General features: G+C 44.3%; 1 protein-coding gene across 7 annotated transcripts in view; it reads right to left on the reverse strand.

Annotated features, from left to right (window-relative positions):
- The window catches only part of LRCH3 (leucine rich repeats and calponin homology domain containing 3), a 98,439-nt gene that overhangs the window by 20,890 nt on the left and 64,191 nt on the right, over positions 1-13,358 (reverse strand). For 3 of the 7 annotated variants that reach the window (XM_040428468.1, XM_040428466.1, XM_040428469.1), the window contains exons 12-15: positions 7,872-7,923; positions 7,572-7,694; positions 5,127-5,171; positions 2,290-2,343 (exon numbers count right to left, since the gene is read on the reverse strand). In XM_040428468.1, the coding sequence (XP_040284402.1) occupies positions 2,290-2,343; positions 5,127-5,171; positions 7,572-7,694; positions 7,872-7,923 (274 nt within the window). The remainder of the gene's footprint in view (positions 1-2,289; positions 2,344-5,126; positions 5,172-7,571; positions 7,695-7,871; positions 7,924-13,358) is intronic. The other 4 variants (XM_040428467.1, XM_040428470.1, XM_040428472.1 and 1 more) reach the window with 3 other exon arrangements.

Below are 13,358 nucleotides of genomic sequence, written 5' to 3' on the forward strand. Positions count from 1 at the left end.
CAGGAGCAAAGGACAAATTTTAAACATGTCTGCCTTCCCTGATCACTTTATTTTCTGAAAGACCAAACCATGACCGAACAGTGTTTAGGTGTACCCAAAATTACCTTAGGTTGGACATTAAAGGGGTTATCCCATGTACATTGGAAAAAATTAAAATCAGACATTATATAGTACACGGCAATCTCTTACTAACAAAGCTAGACGCAGCCCTGTACCTCACATGGATCCAGAGATCTCCTCATTCATTGCTCTGCTAGATTTATATCAAACTGACAGCTCAAGGGGAGTGTCTTTACTGCTGTAGCTAAGGGGGCGTGTCCATACTCTGCCTATCACAACTCAGGAGGCAGTTGAAGGATGAAACTGAGCATGTGCGGCCTTCTCAGGGAGAAGGACAAAGGAATAAGTAAAAGAACAAAGAACAGGTGGCGCTATACAGATACATTTCATTGAATAACTCAATGGTTGTACACAATTTTTAATTACATACAATTACAAAAGTATTCAGATCCAGGTGACTGTTTGAAAACTGTAGAATATTTTTTGTGGGTCAACTCCTTTAAGGAAGGAGCAAAGGAAAACACATTTCATGTCTAATGCTTTTAAACTTTAAAATCTGAAAATTTGTGACTGATCTTAGCAGTACCGGCAGCCAAGAGATAGACGTTGTTAAAGCTGTCCCTGCCGTGACAACGAGGTAATTTTGCAGAGTCACCATTGCATTTGTAACGAAACCCCCCTCTATGTCACAGGCAGTCACTACAGCAGCAGTGTAAGGACACCAGTAAACGGCTCCACAAGTCACTTTTCTGTGAGTAACATGGGAGGGGGAGAGTGAAGTAAAAATGGTGGCAAAAAGATATTTTACATATCTTTCTGCACAGTAAGTGTGAAAAGTTTAGAGCATGAGAGCTAAATCAAAGCACTAAAGGGGTTATCCAGGATAGGCCATCAATATTAGATTAGGGGAAGTCATGCTCTCAGAATCCCAATACAGTGATTGAAGAGGAAAAGGTACAATACCAAGCACATACAGGTGATACTCAAAAAATTAAAATATCGTGCAAAAGTTCATTTATTTCAGTAATGCAACTTAAAATTTAAATATTGTGAAAAGGTTCAATATTCTAGGCTCAAAGTGTCACACTCTAGTCAGCTAATTAATCCATACCCCCTGAGCAAAGGGTACCTCAAAATTGTGACTTTGGGGTTTCATAAACTGTAAGCCATAATCATCCAAATTATACCAAATAAAGGCTTGAAATATCTCGCTTTGCATGTAATGAGTCTCTCATATGTTAGCTTCACCTTTTAAGTTGCATTACTGAAATAAATGAACTTTGCACAATATTCAAATTTTTCAAGTTTCCCCTGTAGTACCATTGTGCAGTACGGACCAAAGTAAACGATATAGAGACTGCTGCACATGGCTCCTTCAAACTGAATCAGTGGTAGTTCCAAGAGTCGATCCCATTGATCTAATATTGATCACATCTTCTAAGGATAGGCCCTTTAAGATACCTTTTACTGCCTACAAATATTCATTAAGACTATTGACTGAGATAAACTAGACTTGTAGATTCACATTATCACCAAGAAATGTGAGCAGTTTACCATTTTATGTTACAGCAATATTTGAGAAAAATCAGCCATCCCTTACCAGCATAAACCAGGACTCTGCCGTTATACACATTGTCATTTTATCCTTATGCTTCAGAATATTTCTTAAGTGGCGGTCACGTAAAGCAGTGTTCCTCGACTCCAGGTCTCATCTGCCGGTCATAATTTCCTTATTATTGAGCGTGAGATATAATTTGTGTCAATGCATCAGGACTTACCACAGGTAGTTATTCTGTAGGAGATTCTCAAGCCATGACCGGCAGGTGAGCCCTGTGGACTGGAGTTGAGGAACACTGATGTAAGGTATACATCCATTCATATTTCTATAGGATGCTTTCTGTAGACCGCTGCATGCAGCATTTCCAAACACATAGAAGAGCTGAAGCAGACAAGTTGCATATATGCTACTAATTTAAGCACCAATAAATTGTGATTACATTGAAGTAAAATCTCCACAGCAAAATCACACTACTATAAACCAGCACGCCATGCAAAGCTTTCGCATTTCCTAAGGATTTGTGAAAAAATGCTGCAAACTCAGGAAAATCTTCACTTCAAGTCAGCGCAGGAACGGTCCTGGTTTATGCTGTTGACATGCATTTTCCACTAATGATTCCACAAGGAACTGTCATGCTGAAGGTGCCAGATCATTCCATGCAGGGTTCTTACCACTAAGAGGGCACTATCATCTGTATGCTGGGAGCGTCTGGATGGGAGGGAACACTGAGATGGAGGCAGGGAGAGATGGAGCAATGTCAAAAACGCACAAACTCAAACAAAAGAAAAATAATAAAATGCAAATGTTCAGATACTGGATGGCGACACAAATGGAGAGAAGCAGCTTTGTTTATGGAAAATGGTTGGGACACTGAGTGAAAAAAAGAGCACCTCCTAAGAAAACTGCAAAGAAACAGAATCAGCATCAGGCGAGATAATGCCAAATCTGTCTGTCATGGTGCAATCTACTTTAAGAAATTTCCAATCTAACGTATAGTTGTAGGGCTATTGTGTGAAAGCACGGTGTGTGACCTATGTGGCTGCACAAAAGACATGGTCCTGAAGGCTTGGTCACCCAAAGTTTCCTCCTTCAATCCAACACTTGGTGTCTGGACCTATGGACAAGGCAGCTACATATTTCCTTACACTACTAATTGCCACAGAGCTGTTATTTGGCAGGCACTATATGGTTGCGTAACATCTCCTGCCAGCCTAGCCTTCATATGAGTAACACCACTACGGAGTTTAATGACTATCAGTGTAGCAGTGGAAATGACAGAGGTAGTCATGGACATGCAAGGAACAAAAACACAGAAACAACGTTAATCTAGTAGATCCTGGCTTACTGAACAACCAAGGTTGATGAAAATATGAATTAGTGGCCATCTCATTAAAGGAGTTGTCTGGGCCCTAGATATTGATGACCTATCCTTAGAATAAGTCATCAATATCAGATCAATGGAAGTGCAACACCCTCACTTATCTGCCAGAAATACCACAGTGGACATCAGACAATTTCATCCACTGCGTAGTGGCCATGCCAAGTTGCTGCGGCTCATTCAAGTGCCGGTTGTTGGATCCCCACTGATATTCATGACATTTGCTGTGTATCTAGAGTCCGGACAACCACTAAATATTTAAAACGTTATTAATAAGGTAGACCTTCTGGTCTAGGCACAAATAGAACAGTGTCCCTCTATCCCTCAGAGAAACAAGAATATACTGTTATGGTTCCCAGTAACCAGGGCTATGATTGTTACTTAGAGATGACGAATCTAATACGTTCATATATCAGGAGGGGCTGGCCCTGCTACTCAAGAAACTCCTCCTTAACCTTTGATTTACAGGGCCAGCCAAATCTCCTGGCCCCGTGAATCTCAAGCCTGTGCCGTAGCTCTGAGTAGCAAGCTCACAGGCTGCTACCTAAACAGCGCAGATGCCGACTGAGATGATACCACAGGATGCAAGCAATCTGAATCATCCAGCAGGGAAGACTTGTAGATTTAGACTTTGATATTTCACAAAACACTAATACAGTAAGGTGCCATCACACAGCCTCACCGTGTACATGGCCCCTGTCCGTAGTCACACAAAGTGCCTAGAGGTGTGTATTACTGAGCTGTGGGCCATCCATATGCTGTTTGGTGCATCTGTAATAATGCCCTTAGAGGAGATGCTTATAGGGCTGAATATTTCTGGAATACAGCATGCAATGCTTGCCACATTTGTTTTTTTAAATTGGAACCATACAGATCTTTAGTATGGGCTCACGCAAGCACATTCCCAATAACTACGATGCCAGCCAATAAGAATCAGCACACTAGAAGTGAAGTCTTCTCAATAGCATTGGCCACATAAGGTGGACGTTCTGAGGATGGAATAAAAAGAACGCCAGGGATCACCCCAACAAGTAAAAATATCTAAACTTGGAAACATTTTTTTATGACCTAAAGTTTTAACTTTTTTGCAAGAAATAACCAGTAATTTAATATTTACTTGTGGGACAACTCCTTTAACCACTTAAAGGAAAGCCCATTGATTATATATGTCTGGGCAGTTGGCACTTACATCGGCAAGGACCTTTCTGAACGTCCTTGCAGAGTTCACAGCTGGGCTTCCCATAAGGCAAAGATTTTTTTTTTACCGTCCCTGCCTTCTCCCTCCCTGTACACTGAGCTCTCAAGGAGCACTATGCACGCATAATAGGAAACAGCAATGATTCTTCCTGCTCTGGTCCTAGGAATTACTTCTCTACATGAGCTGCTTGGTCTTAGACCCACATCAGCTATGCATTGAGATTGTACAGCCGCTATGTCAGCCCTAGTTACAGGAGAAATCAGCAAAAAGAAGAAAAAAAATAAATAAGTATGACCTTATGATTTACGCAACTAAACCGAAAAATAGTTATGGCTTTCAAATACGCATGTACTACAAGAGAAATGGAAAATGCACCTGGTCAGTAAGGGGGATTAACGGCTAAATCTTGAACTGGTTAAGGCTTCATTCACACGTGAGTGGAACACGGTCCGTGAGATACCGGACTGGCATCCTACTTCGTGCAGGAGCGCACGGCTACATTGGTTTCTATGACGGTGTGTGCTTTGTGCCACAGTACAGTAATACACTCGTATGATCTATACGAGTATTACTGTACTGCAGCACAAAGCGCACGGCGTCATAGCAATCAATGACGCCGTGCGCTCCTGCACTAAGTAGGATGCCAGTCCGGTATCTCACGGACCGTGTTCCACTCACGTGTGAATGAAGCCTAAGTAGTGCACACATGCAGATTGTACAACAGATGTAATAAAAGACAGGACTGCTCAGCTGGAAACCCCAAACATCTTAGAAAAATATAACACTTGGGTTTAAAAGAAAAAACTAAACATGCTTTTACAACCATCTGAGATAAGGTACAGTTTTTAGTAGTTTTTATAGCTAAGGTATTCTTATAAACCGTTACAAGTGGTTAACACACTCCGTAATCTCAAGAACACACACACCCTCACCTCACTGTCCAGCGGACTCTGCTTCTCTGGACTCAAGGTTTTCTGCTGGAGAAGAGAAAATAATGGAATTACTGGAATGAAATACGCAAAATGCAAACAAACATACACGTGTAGTGAGCTTATATGCTATGATTAAGACCCGGTCGAAATGCGTAAGCAATTTTACTGTAGTGTTTTCCTTGTGTGTACAAGCACTAAGTATTCAATGGTTTTAATTCATCTACCGGATCCCATTTTTTTTCTGTTTGAAATACCAAAATACTAGCTGTGTGGCAGTATACAGAGTATAGCTAATGTGTGAAAAAATTGTATGTGGCCACAAGCTACTGTTAAAGATGGAATGTGTGGAAGCTTATTTAGTCTGATTTATTCAAAGAATCAACCAACATGACAGACTGACACTAGAAAAGTCAATACTGACTACAGTGAGGCAACGACACATAGGAGAGCGACCAAGCATTGCATACTTCACCCTGCAAAACTAGCTAAGGCATGTCAAGAATGTCAACTAGCAATCAACGGCATCCAAGCCACACACAAATCTCACTTATAGACTAGATAGATATAGAGAGAGAAATAAGATGGAAAGTGTTCGGTCCCTTTCATTTTTTTGTTATGCTGCGGCCTTCGGCTAAAAATAAAAAATAAAAAAATTTCACATCAATCTGGGGTATAATGAGAAGGTGAAAACAGATTTTTAGAAATGTTTGCAAATTTATTAAAATGGAGAAACTAAAATTTGCATTGACATACGTGTCAAACCCTTTGTTATGACACTTGAAATTTAGCTCTGGGGCCTCCCAAGCCTCTGAGATGTTTATACACCTTGATTGGCGCCCACCTGTGGTGAAATGAGTTGACTAGAGATGATTTGGAAAGACACAACCCTGTCTTTCTGCTGCACTGAAAGTTACCAAGAGCTCAGTGACCTCCATATTTCTAAAATGGAAGTAGTTTGGAACAACCAGGACTCTTCCTAGAGCTGGCTGACTCACCATACTAAGATACTGTTAGATTATTATATGCTTAAAACTTTGTGGCAACAGTTTGGGAAAGGGCCTTTGTGAGGTCCACAAAGACATGATGTGATCAGTTTGGTGTGGAGGAATTTAAGTGACGAGTACAGGGCTCTGACCTCTACCCTGTAAAACACCCTTAGAATTAACTGGAATGATGACCCTGAGCCGACGATCTTGGCCATCATCAGAAACTGACCTCACAAATGCTTTTTTGGTTTAATTGTGTAAACTTAACATTAATGCATATTGTTTCGGAATGGGATGCCTAAAAAGTTCCAGAAAGGTGTGGTCAGTTTCCCACATTCTTTTGGCAATACAGTGGAGTTTGGAGAAAAGTTAAGAACATATTATCTGAACAAAGGTTTACGGTGTCAGACACCTGCTATATATGCTGTCAGCATGATCAATGCCATTAAACCCAGCATATTGCCTGGTTGGGTTGATCATGCTTATTAAAACAATATATTTCTTTTGTTTGTATCTTCAACTGCTGCCGAGAAATATGTCCTTTTATTTCTATGCAAATTAGGCAGTTGGAACACACAGGGGTTGGCATTGTTCTTGGAGCACCGCTACTGCTACGCGCACAGGGCTATTATATGGTTCCTTAGAAATAATTTTAAGTCATTAGTGTCCAAGCAATTTGTGAATTCCACTAGGAATGCATGATTTATTTTTTTGGCGTCCCTGGGTGGGCTTGAACCACCCGGAATGCATGATTTTGATAACGTTCTATGCAGTATATTTGATTGCCAGCACTCATTGGTGGCAGTGGAGCCTCTACTGAGGAGAGCGAGGCCTGTGCAGGGACAAGTGAATACTTACCTTGCGATCTTCCCAGCCACTGCACTGCTCTGCCGACGCCTCAGTCCACCTAGAAGTGGAGGTGCTGGCGGCGTCACACACAGCAGAACAGGGTAGCTCCTAGGAGGATCACAAGGTAGGTATTCTCTCTACGACGGCTCCTCAGTGTTCCAACAACCTAATTTGCATAAAATTAAAAGTACACATTTCTCAGTAGCCGTTAAAGATACAAACAAAAAAAATTATTAAATTAATCAGAATGATCAACCCTACAAGGTAATATGTCTGGTTTAATAGGGTTGATCATGCTGACAGATGTGATTTGAAACGTGGTACATTTTCTTGGGTTTTTCTATTTATGGACCCACCATCGGACTAAGACAATTTTGCATAGAAAGTCATCACCTATCCACTAGAACAGCAACAACTGCGGTACGGAGATGCCCAAATGGAGTGACAGACCCCAGTAAGGCATGAAACTAGTAAAATTCTAAGGCAGCTCTAAATGACACTGATATCCAGATATAACAAGTGAACGTACACTTAAAATACATAAAAAATTTGCAAATATGTACGGTAATTACTAATAAGGCTAGTCTTTATGATGGACACAGACGCTTACTTTTAAAGAGTCTGTATGTAAGGACCTGTCCTTTATCCTCTCCTCCTCATACTGCTGAGCCGCCAGTTGTGCCTCCCTCCTGGTGCTTTCTAATATTTCTCTTCTATGTCGGTCTGTTTTTGTCTAAAACAACCAGAAAAAAAAGGGTACAACGTTAGAGCCAATTATAAAACTTCTATTGCTTTCATACATCCTACAGAGATAAAATAAAAATAAAGATCCAGACACTACAGCACAGAAAGCAGTGTTCAGCATGAGATTATGTCCCAGAAACTAGCACATCCTTTCTCCAGACATTACCTGGTTTGGACTATTTATCAAGGATAGAAGATATGTAGCATCCACCTGGGATCTAAAAGATAAAAAGAATAAAAAGATAAAATAAATAGTTCAAGTGAGAAATTGTAATAACTTTAAAATAATAATATTCTTTACTATAACACCAACAAACTGCATATCTACTGCAATGCTGCAGGTCAGTGCTAAATTAGGCCTCATTCACATGTCCGTGATGACATCCTTGACAAGATGATCATGTCGATGAAGACATGAAGAATCCATGCTTAGTCCACGTGCCCGTTTTTTGCCCTCCATGTGTAATCCGTATTCCACTGACACTGCATCTGCTAGTAAAGATTTGTGAAAACCACGGATCAAACGTGTATGGCATCCGTGTTGTGTCCATGGTTTTCACAGACCCCTAGACTATAATCACGGGAAAAAAAGACCATACTTCAACCCACGGTCCATGGAAAACCACTGCTCACATTAAAGGGAATTTCCAGTAATTATTTCTTATCAAGTGCCTGCAGCATGCCCTCTGAAACAGAAGATTCATACTTACCTACTCCACTCCTCAGTGTTGCCTACGCTTTCTCCATCTTATGGCCCCCGCGCTGTTTAAATCTGGCTGGCCATGGTCACAATACCAGCCGCAGCAATGATGTGGCCACAAGGCTCACATCACTGCTGAAGCCAGTAATTTGGTAGAGCGGTACATGTGACCATGCCCATGGGCAGAAGTACATAAACAGCACGGGCAACGCGGAAGACTGGAGCAGGGAGCAGAAAAGTATAAATCTTCAGCAATAAAATTGATTGCACACATTTAATCCCTCAGATGCCGTGGTTAAATGTAACCACAGCATCTGTGAGGTCAAAAACCAGGAGAGCGGTGCTCCCGACTGTGCACCAGCGAGAATCGGGGGAGTCTGATGCAGTGTGTGACAGCCTTGGGCCTCCTGAGTGATCCAAGGCTCACTAGTACCTATGGAGCCCCTAATGCATTGGAGTCCATGAGAAAAACAAATCTAATAATTGCTTGTTATAGCTCCCTATGAGAAATATTAAAAATTGTAAAAAAAATTAAGTTAAAAAGTTAAAAATTAAGTTTAAGTTAATTAAAAAAATTAAGAAAACATCCATACTATTAAACTAAGTATTAAATATTTATCCCATACAGCAAAATGTCAAAATCGCTGATTTGCCATTTTTTGGTCGCTCCACCTCCCAAAAAAAAAAAATGATCTAAAAGTCATACAGACCCCAAACTACTCATTGTTATCAATGAAAAGTACAGATTGCCCCACAAAAAAATTAGCCCTCACACAGCTATGTACAAATAAAAGTAAAAAAAAAAAAAAAAAAAGAAACACTGTAAAAACAAAACCAATAAAACTGTGGCAAAATTCATTTTTATAATTCTACTCCATTTGGAATTTTTTCCCTGCTTGTCACTACATTGCATGCAACTGTAAATGGTGCCATTAGAAAGCATAACTTGTTCCACAAAAAACAAGCCCACATACGGGTATGTGAACAGCAAAATAAAGTTATAGCTTTGGGAAGGCTGAGAGTAAAAAACAAATAAAATAAATAAATTGCCCAGTCATTAAGGGGTTAATGTCTGAAGCTACGTATTTGACTGTCATATAAAGTGGTTTAGTAAAAATCATGACCATGTCAAGTATGCAGCTCTGGTACAATATGGTAAGAGATTCAACATTAGTGCAAATTTCTTAGGGCTATCATATCATAAGGCTACTTTCACACTGGCGTTTTGGTTTCCGTTTGCGAGATCCGTTCAGGGCTCTCACAAGCGGTCCAAAACGGATCAGTTTTGCCCTAGTGCATTCTGAATGGATCGCTCAGAATGCATCAGTTTGCCTCCGTTCCGTCTACATTCTGCATTGGAGGCAAACAGATCGGTCCTGGCACACAATGTAAGTCAATGGGGACGAATCCATTTTCTGTGACACAATCTGGCACAATAGAAAACAGATCCGTCCTCCATTGACTTTCAATGGTATTTAAGACGGATCCGTCTTGGCTAGAGTTGTTGCGATACCAAATTTTTGATTCGGTTTCGATACCATGAAAAAGTATTGCGATACTCGATACCATGTAAAAAAAAAATAAACCAAAAAAGCCACGTGCATGCAGCATTTTAAAAAATGGCGAATCGCGCAGTTTTTATTTATTTTTTTCTGTTCCGGCGTTCACCGCATAGATTTTAATAGTTTGGACTTTTCTGACGTGGCGATATGTAATATGTTTATTATTTATACATTTTATATGTGAAATTGGGAAAGCGGGTGATTCATACCTAATATTTTGGTGGGGGGTTTTTAACTTTTTTTTTTTTTTTACACTTTTTATTTAATAACCATTTCCCCCCTTAGGGGCTAGAACCTGGGATTTTTTTCATCCCTTGTCCTATTCACCCTGATAGAGCTCTAGGACCTCATACCTCACACTGTCCCTGCTGCTCTGTGCACAATGGCAGCCAGGGCTTCAGTAGCATGGCTGCCATGGTAACCGATCGGAGCCCCAGGATTACACAGCTGGGGCTCCGATCAGAAGCTGCCACTGCACCACCAATGAGGAAGGGGGGGGGGGGGGACCCTGTGGCCACTGCCACCAATGGTTTTAATACTGGGGGGTTGAGAGGGGCCGGCGCACTGTGCCACCAATGATTTTAATAGGGTGGGGGGTTGAGGGCGCACTGCGCCACCAATGATAATTACCCCTTAATACAGGAGGCGGGTACTGGCAGATCAGCGGCAGTTAACCCCTCAGGTGCCACACCTGAGGGGTTAACTGCCGCTGATCGCAGCTCCCTGTCAGGGGCAGGGTGCCGGCAATGCAATTCTGCTGCCGGCACCCGCCTCCTGTATTATGTGTTAAAGACTACTTTTCCTGGGTCCAGACTAAGTATTAGGCCACACAGAGCGGCGCCCAGCTATGTCCCAGCACTTACTATTAGTCCTGGGCGCCGCTCCTTTCGCCCGCAGTGCCCCATTACTGTCTCCTCTCCTGCTCCATATGCTCATTACTATCGGAGCAATGGGGAGGAGACATCAGCTTCTCTAGTGGGCGTTCCTTCTCCCTGGCTGTAGCGCTGTCCAATCGCAGCGCAGGGAGAAGGAACGCCCACTAGAGAAGCTGATGTCTCCTCCCCATTGCTCCGATAGTAATTAGCATATGGAGCAGGAGAGGAGACAGTAATGGGGCACAACGGGTGAACGGAGCGGCGCCCAGGAATAATGGTAAGTGCTGGGACATCTCTGGGCGCCGCTCTGTGTAGTAAAAGTCCTATCATTGGTGGCGCAGTGCGCCCACCCCTCCTCCGTGGCAGCAGCAGTACAGGGGGAGGGGGAGACTGCTTCCTTCTCCCCTGTGCTTCTGAGAGAACATGAGCGTGCTGACAGCAGCACGCTCATGTTCTGCGATACTAGACTGCGCAGCAGCGCAGGCCAGTATCGAAAAAAGGAGACTTTTGTATAACTTACCAGTAAAGTCTCTTTCTCGCTCTTCCTTGGGGGACACAGGAAACCATGGGGTATAGCTCTGCTCCCTAGGAGGCGTGACACTAAGTGAAAGCTGTAAGCCCCTCCTCCATCAGCTATACCCTCAGCCTGGAGAGAGAGACTGCCAGTTGCGTGTCCAAGTAGTGAAAGATAACCACCAACCGGAAAAAAAGAACTGTCAAGCCCCAACGGGGGCAACCAAGCCGGAACCACAACTGTAAACTCAAATGAAGGGCGGGTGCTGTGTCCCCCAAGGAAGAGCGAGAAAGAGACTTTACTGGTAAGATATACAAAAGTCTCCTTTTCTCGCCCATTTTCCTTGGGGGACACAGGAAACCATGGGACGTTCCAGAGCAGTCCCAGAAGGGAGGGACCAGAACAACCAGACCAACACCCAGAGGCATCAATCAACTGCCGCCTGCAACACCAGACGGCCTAAAGCAGCGTCAGCCGACGCATGAGTATGCACCCTGTAGAATTTGGTGAAGGTGTGCAAGGAGGACCAAGTGGCCGCCTTGCAAATCTGCTCCGTAGAAGCCCGATTCCTCTGAGCCCAGGAAGCCCCGACCGCTCTAGTGGAGTGAGCGGTAACACCAAGGGGCGGAACCTTGCCCTTGGCGAGATAAGCCTCAGTAACAGCCATCTTGACAAAACGGCCGATAGCAACTTTGGACGCCGCCATCCCTCTGCGCAACCCCTCCGGAACCACAAAGAGCGAGTCAGTACGCCTGAAAGAGCTGGTTACCTGTCAAAGAGCTGACAACGTCCAGGCGATGAAGCTTCCTCTCCCGGGGGTGGGAAGGGGAAGGACACAAGGAGGGGAGAACGATGTCCTCGTTCAGATGAAAGGTGGAGACCACCTTAGGAAGGAAGGAAGGGACCGGACGAAGAACCACCTTGTCCTGGTGGAACACTAGGAAAGGTTCCAGACAGGAGAGTGCAGCCAATTCGGACACCCTCCGAAGAGAGGTGACGGCTGCAAGGAAAATAACCTTGCAGGACAGAAGCCGCAAGGAAACAGTCCGCAGAGGCTCGAAAGGAGAAGCCTGGAGCGCAGAGAGAACCAGGTTCAGGTCCCAGGGCAGTACCGGAGGGCGGTACGGAGGAACCGCGTGAGCCACGCCCTGAAGGAAAGTCTTGACAGGACCAAGGGGGGCCAGTGGGCGCTGAAACAAAATGGACAGCGCAGACACCTGACCCTTCAAAGAACTAAGACCCAGACCTTGGGCAAGGCCACTCTGAAGGAAAGACAAAACGGTGGGGAGAGAAAAGCGGAGCGGAGGAATCCCCAGATCGGCACAGAACCCCAAATAGGTCCTCCAGGTCCTATAATAGATCCTAGAAGAGGACGGCTTACGAGCGCGGATCATGGTGCGGACGACGTCCGCAGAAAAACCCCTACGCGTCAGGACGGTGGTCTCAACAGCCACGCCGTCAAACGTAGGGACCTTAAACGCGGGTGGAAGATCGGTCCCTGAGAGAGAAGATCTTCCCTGGCGGGCAGCGGCCAGGGCGCGTCCGCCAGGAGCAGCATTAGGTCGGCGTACCAAGACCGGCGGGGTCAGTCCGGAGCGACCAGAATCACCGAGACGCCTTCCGCCGCGATCTTCCGAAGGACCTTGGGCAGGAGTGGGATGGGGGGGAATATGTATGGACGCGCGAAGCCTCGCCAAGGAAGAACGAGGGCGTCGGCTCCGCAAGCTCCCGGATCCCTGGCCCTGGACAGATAGGCGGGGACCTTGTGATTGAACTTGGAGGCCATGAGGTCCACGTCCGGCATGCCCCAACGAAGGCAAATGGCCTCGAACACCTCCGGGTGAAGAGACCACTCGCCGGGGTCGACGGTGGTGCGACTGAGGAAGTCCGCCGCCCAATTGTCCACCCCTGGAATAAAAATTGCAGATATAGAGCCGGGACGTGGGCTTCCGCCCAAAGGAGAATGCAGGTGACCTCCCGCATTGCTGCTGCGCTGCGAGTG

This window comes from Bufo bufo, chromosome 4 (genome assembly GCF_905171765.1).
Source record: "Bufo bufo chromosome 4, aBufBuf1.1, whole genome shotgun sequence".
Classification (NCBI taxonomy): Eukaryota; Metazoa; Chordata; class Amphibia; order Anura; family Bufonidae; genus Bufo; species Bufo bufo.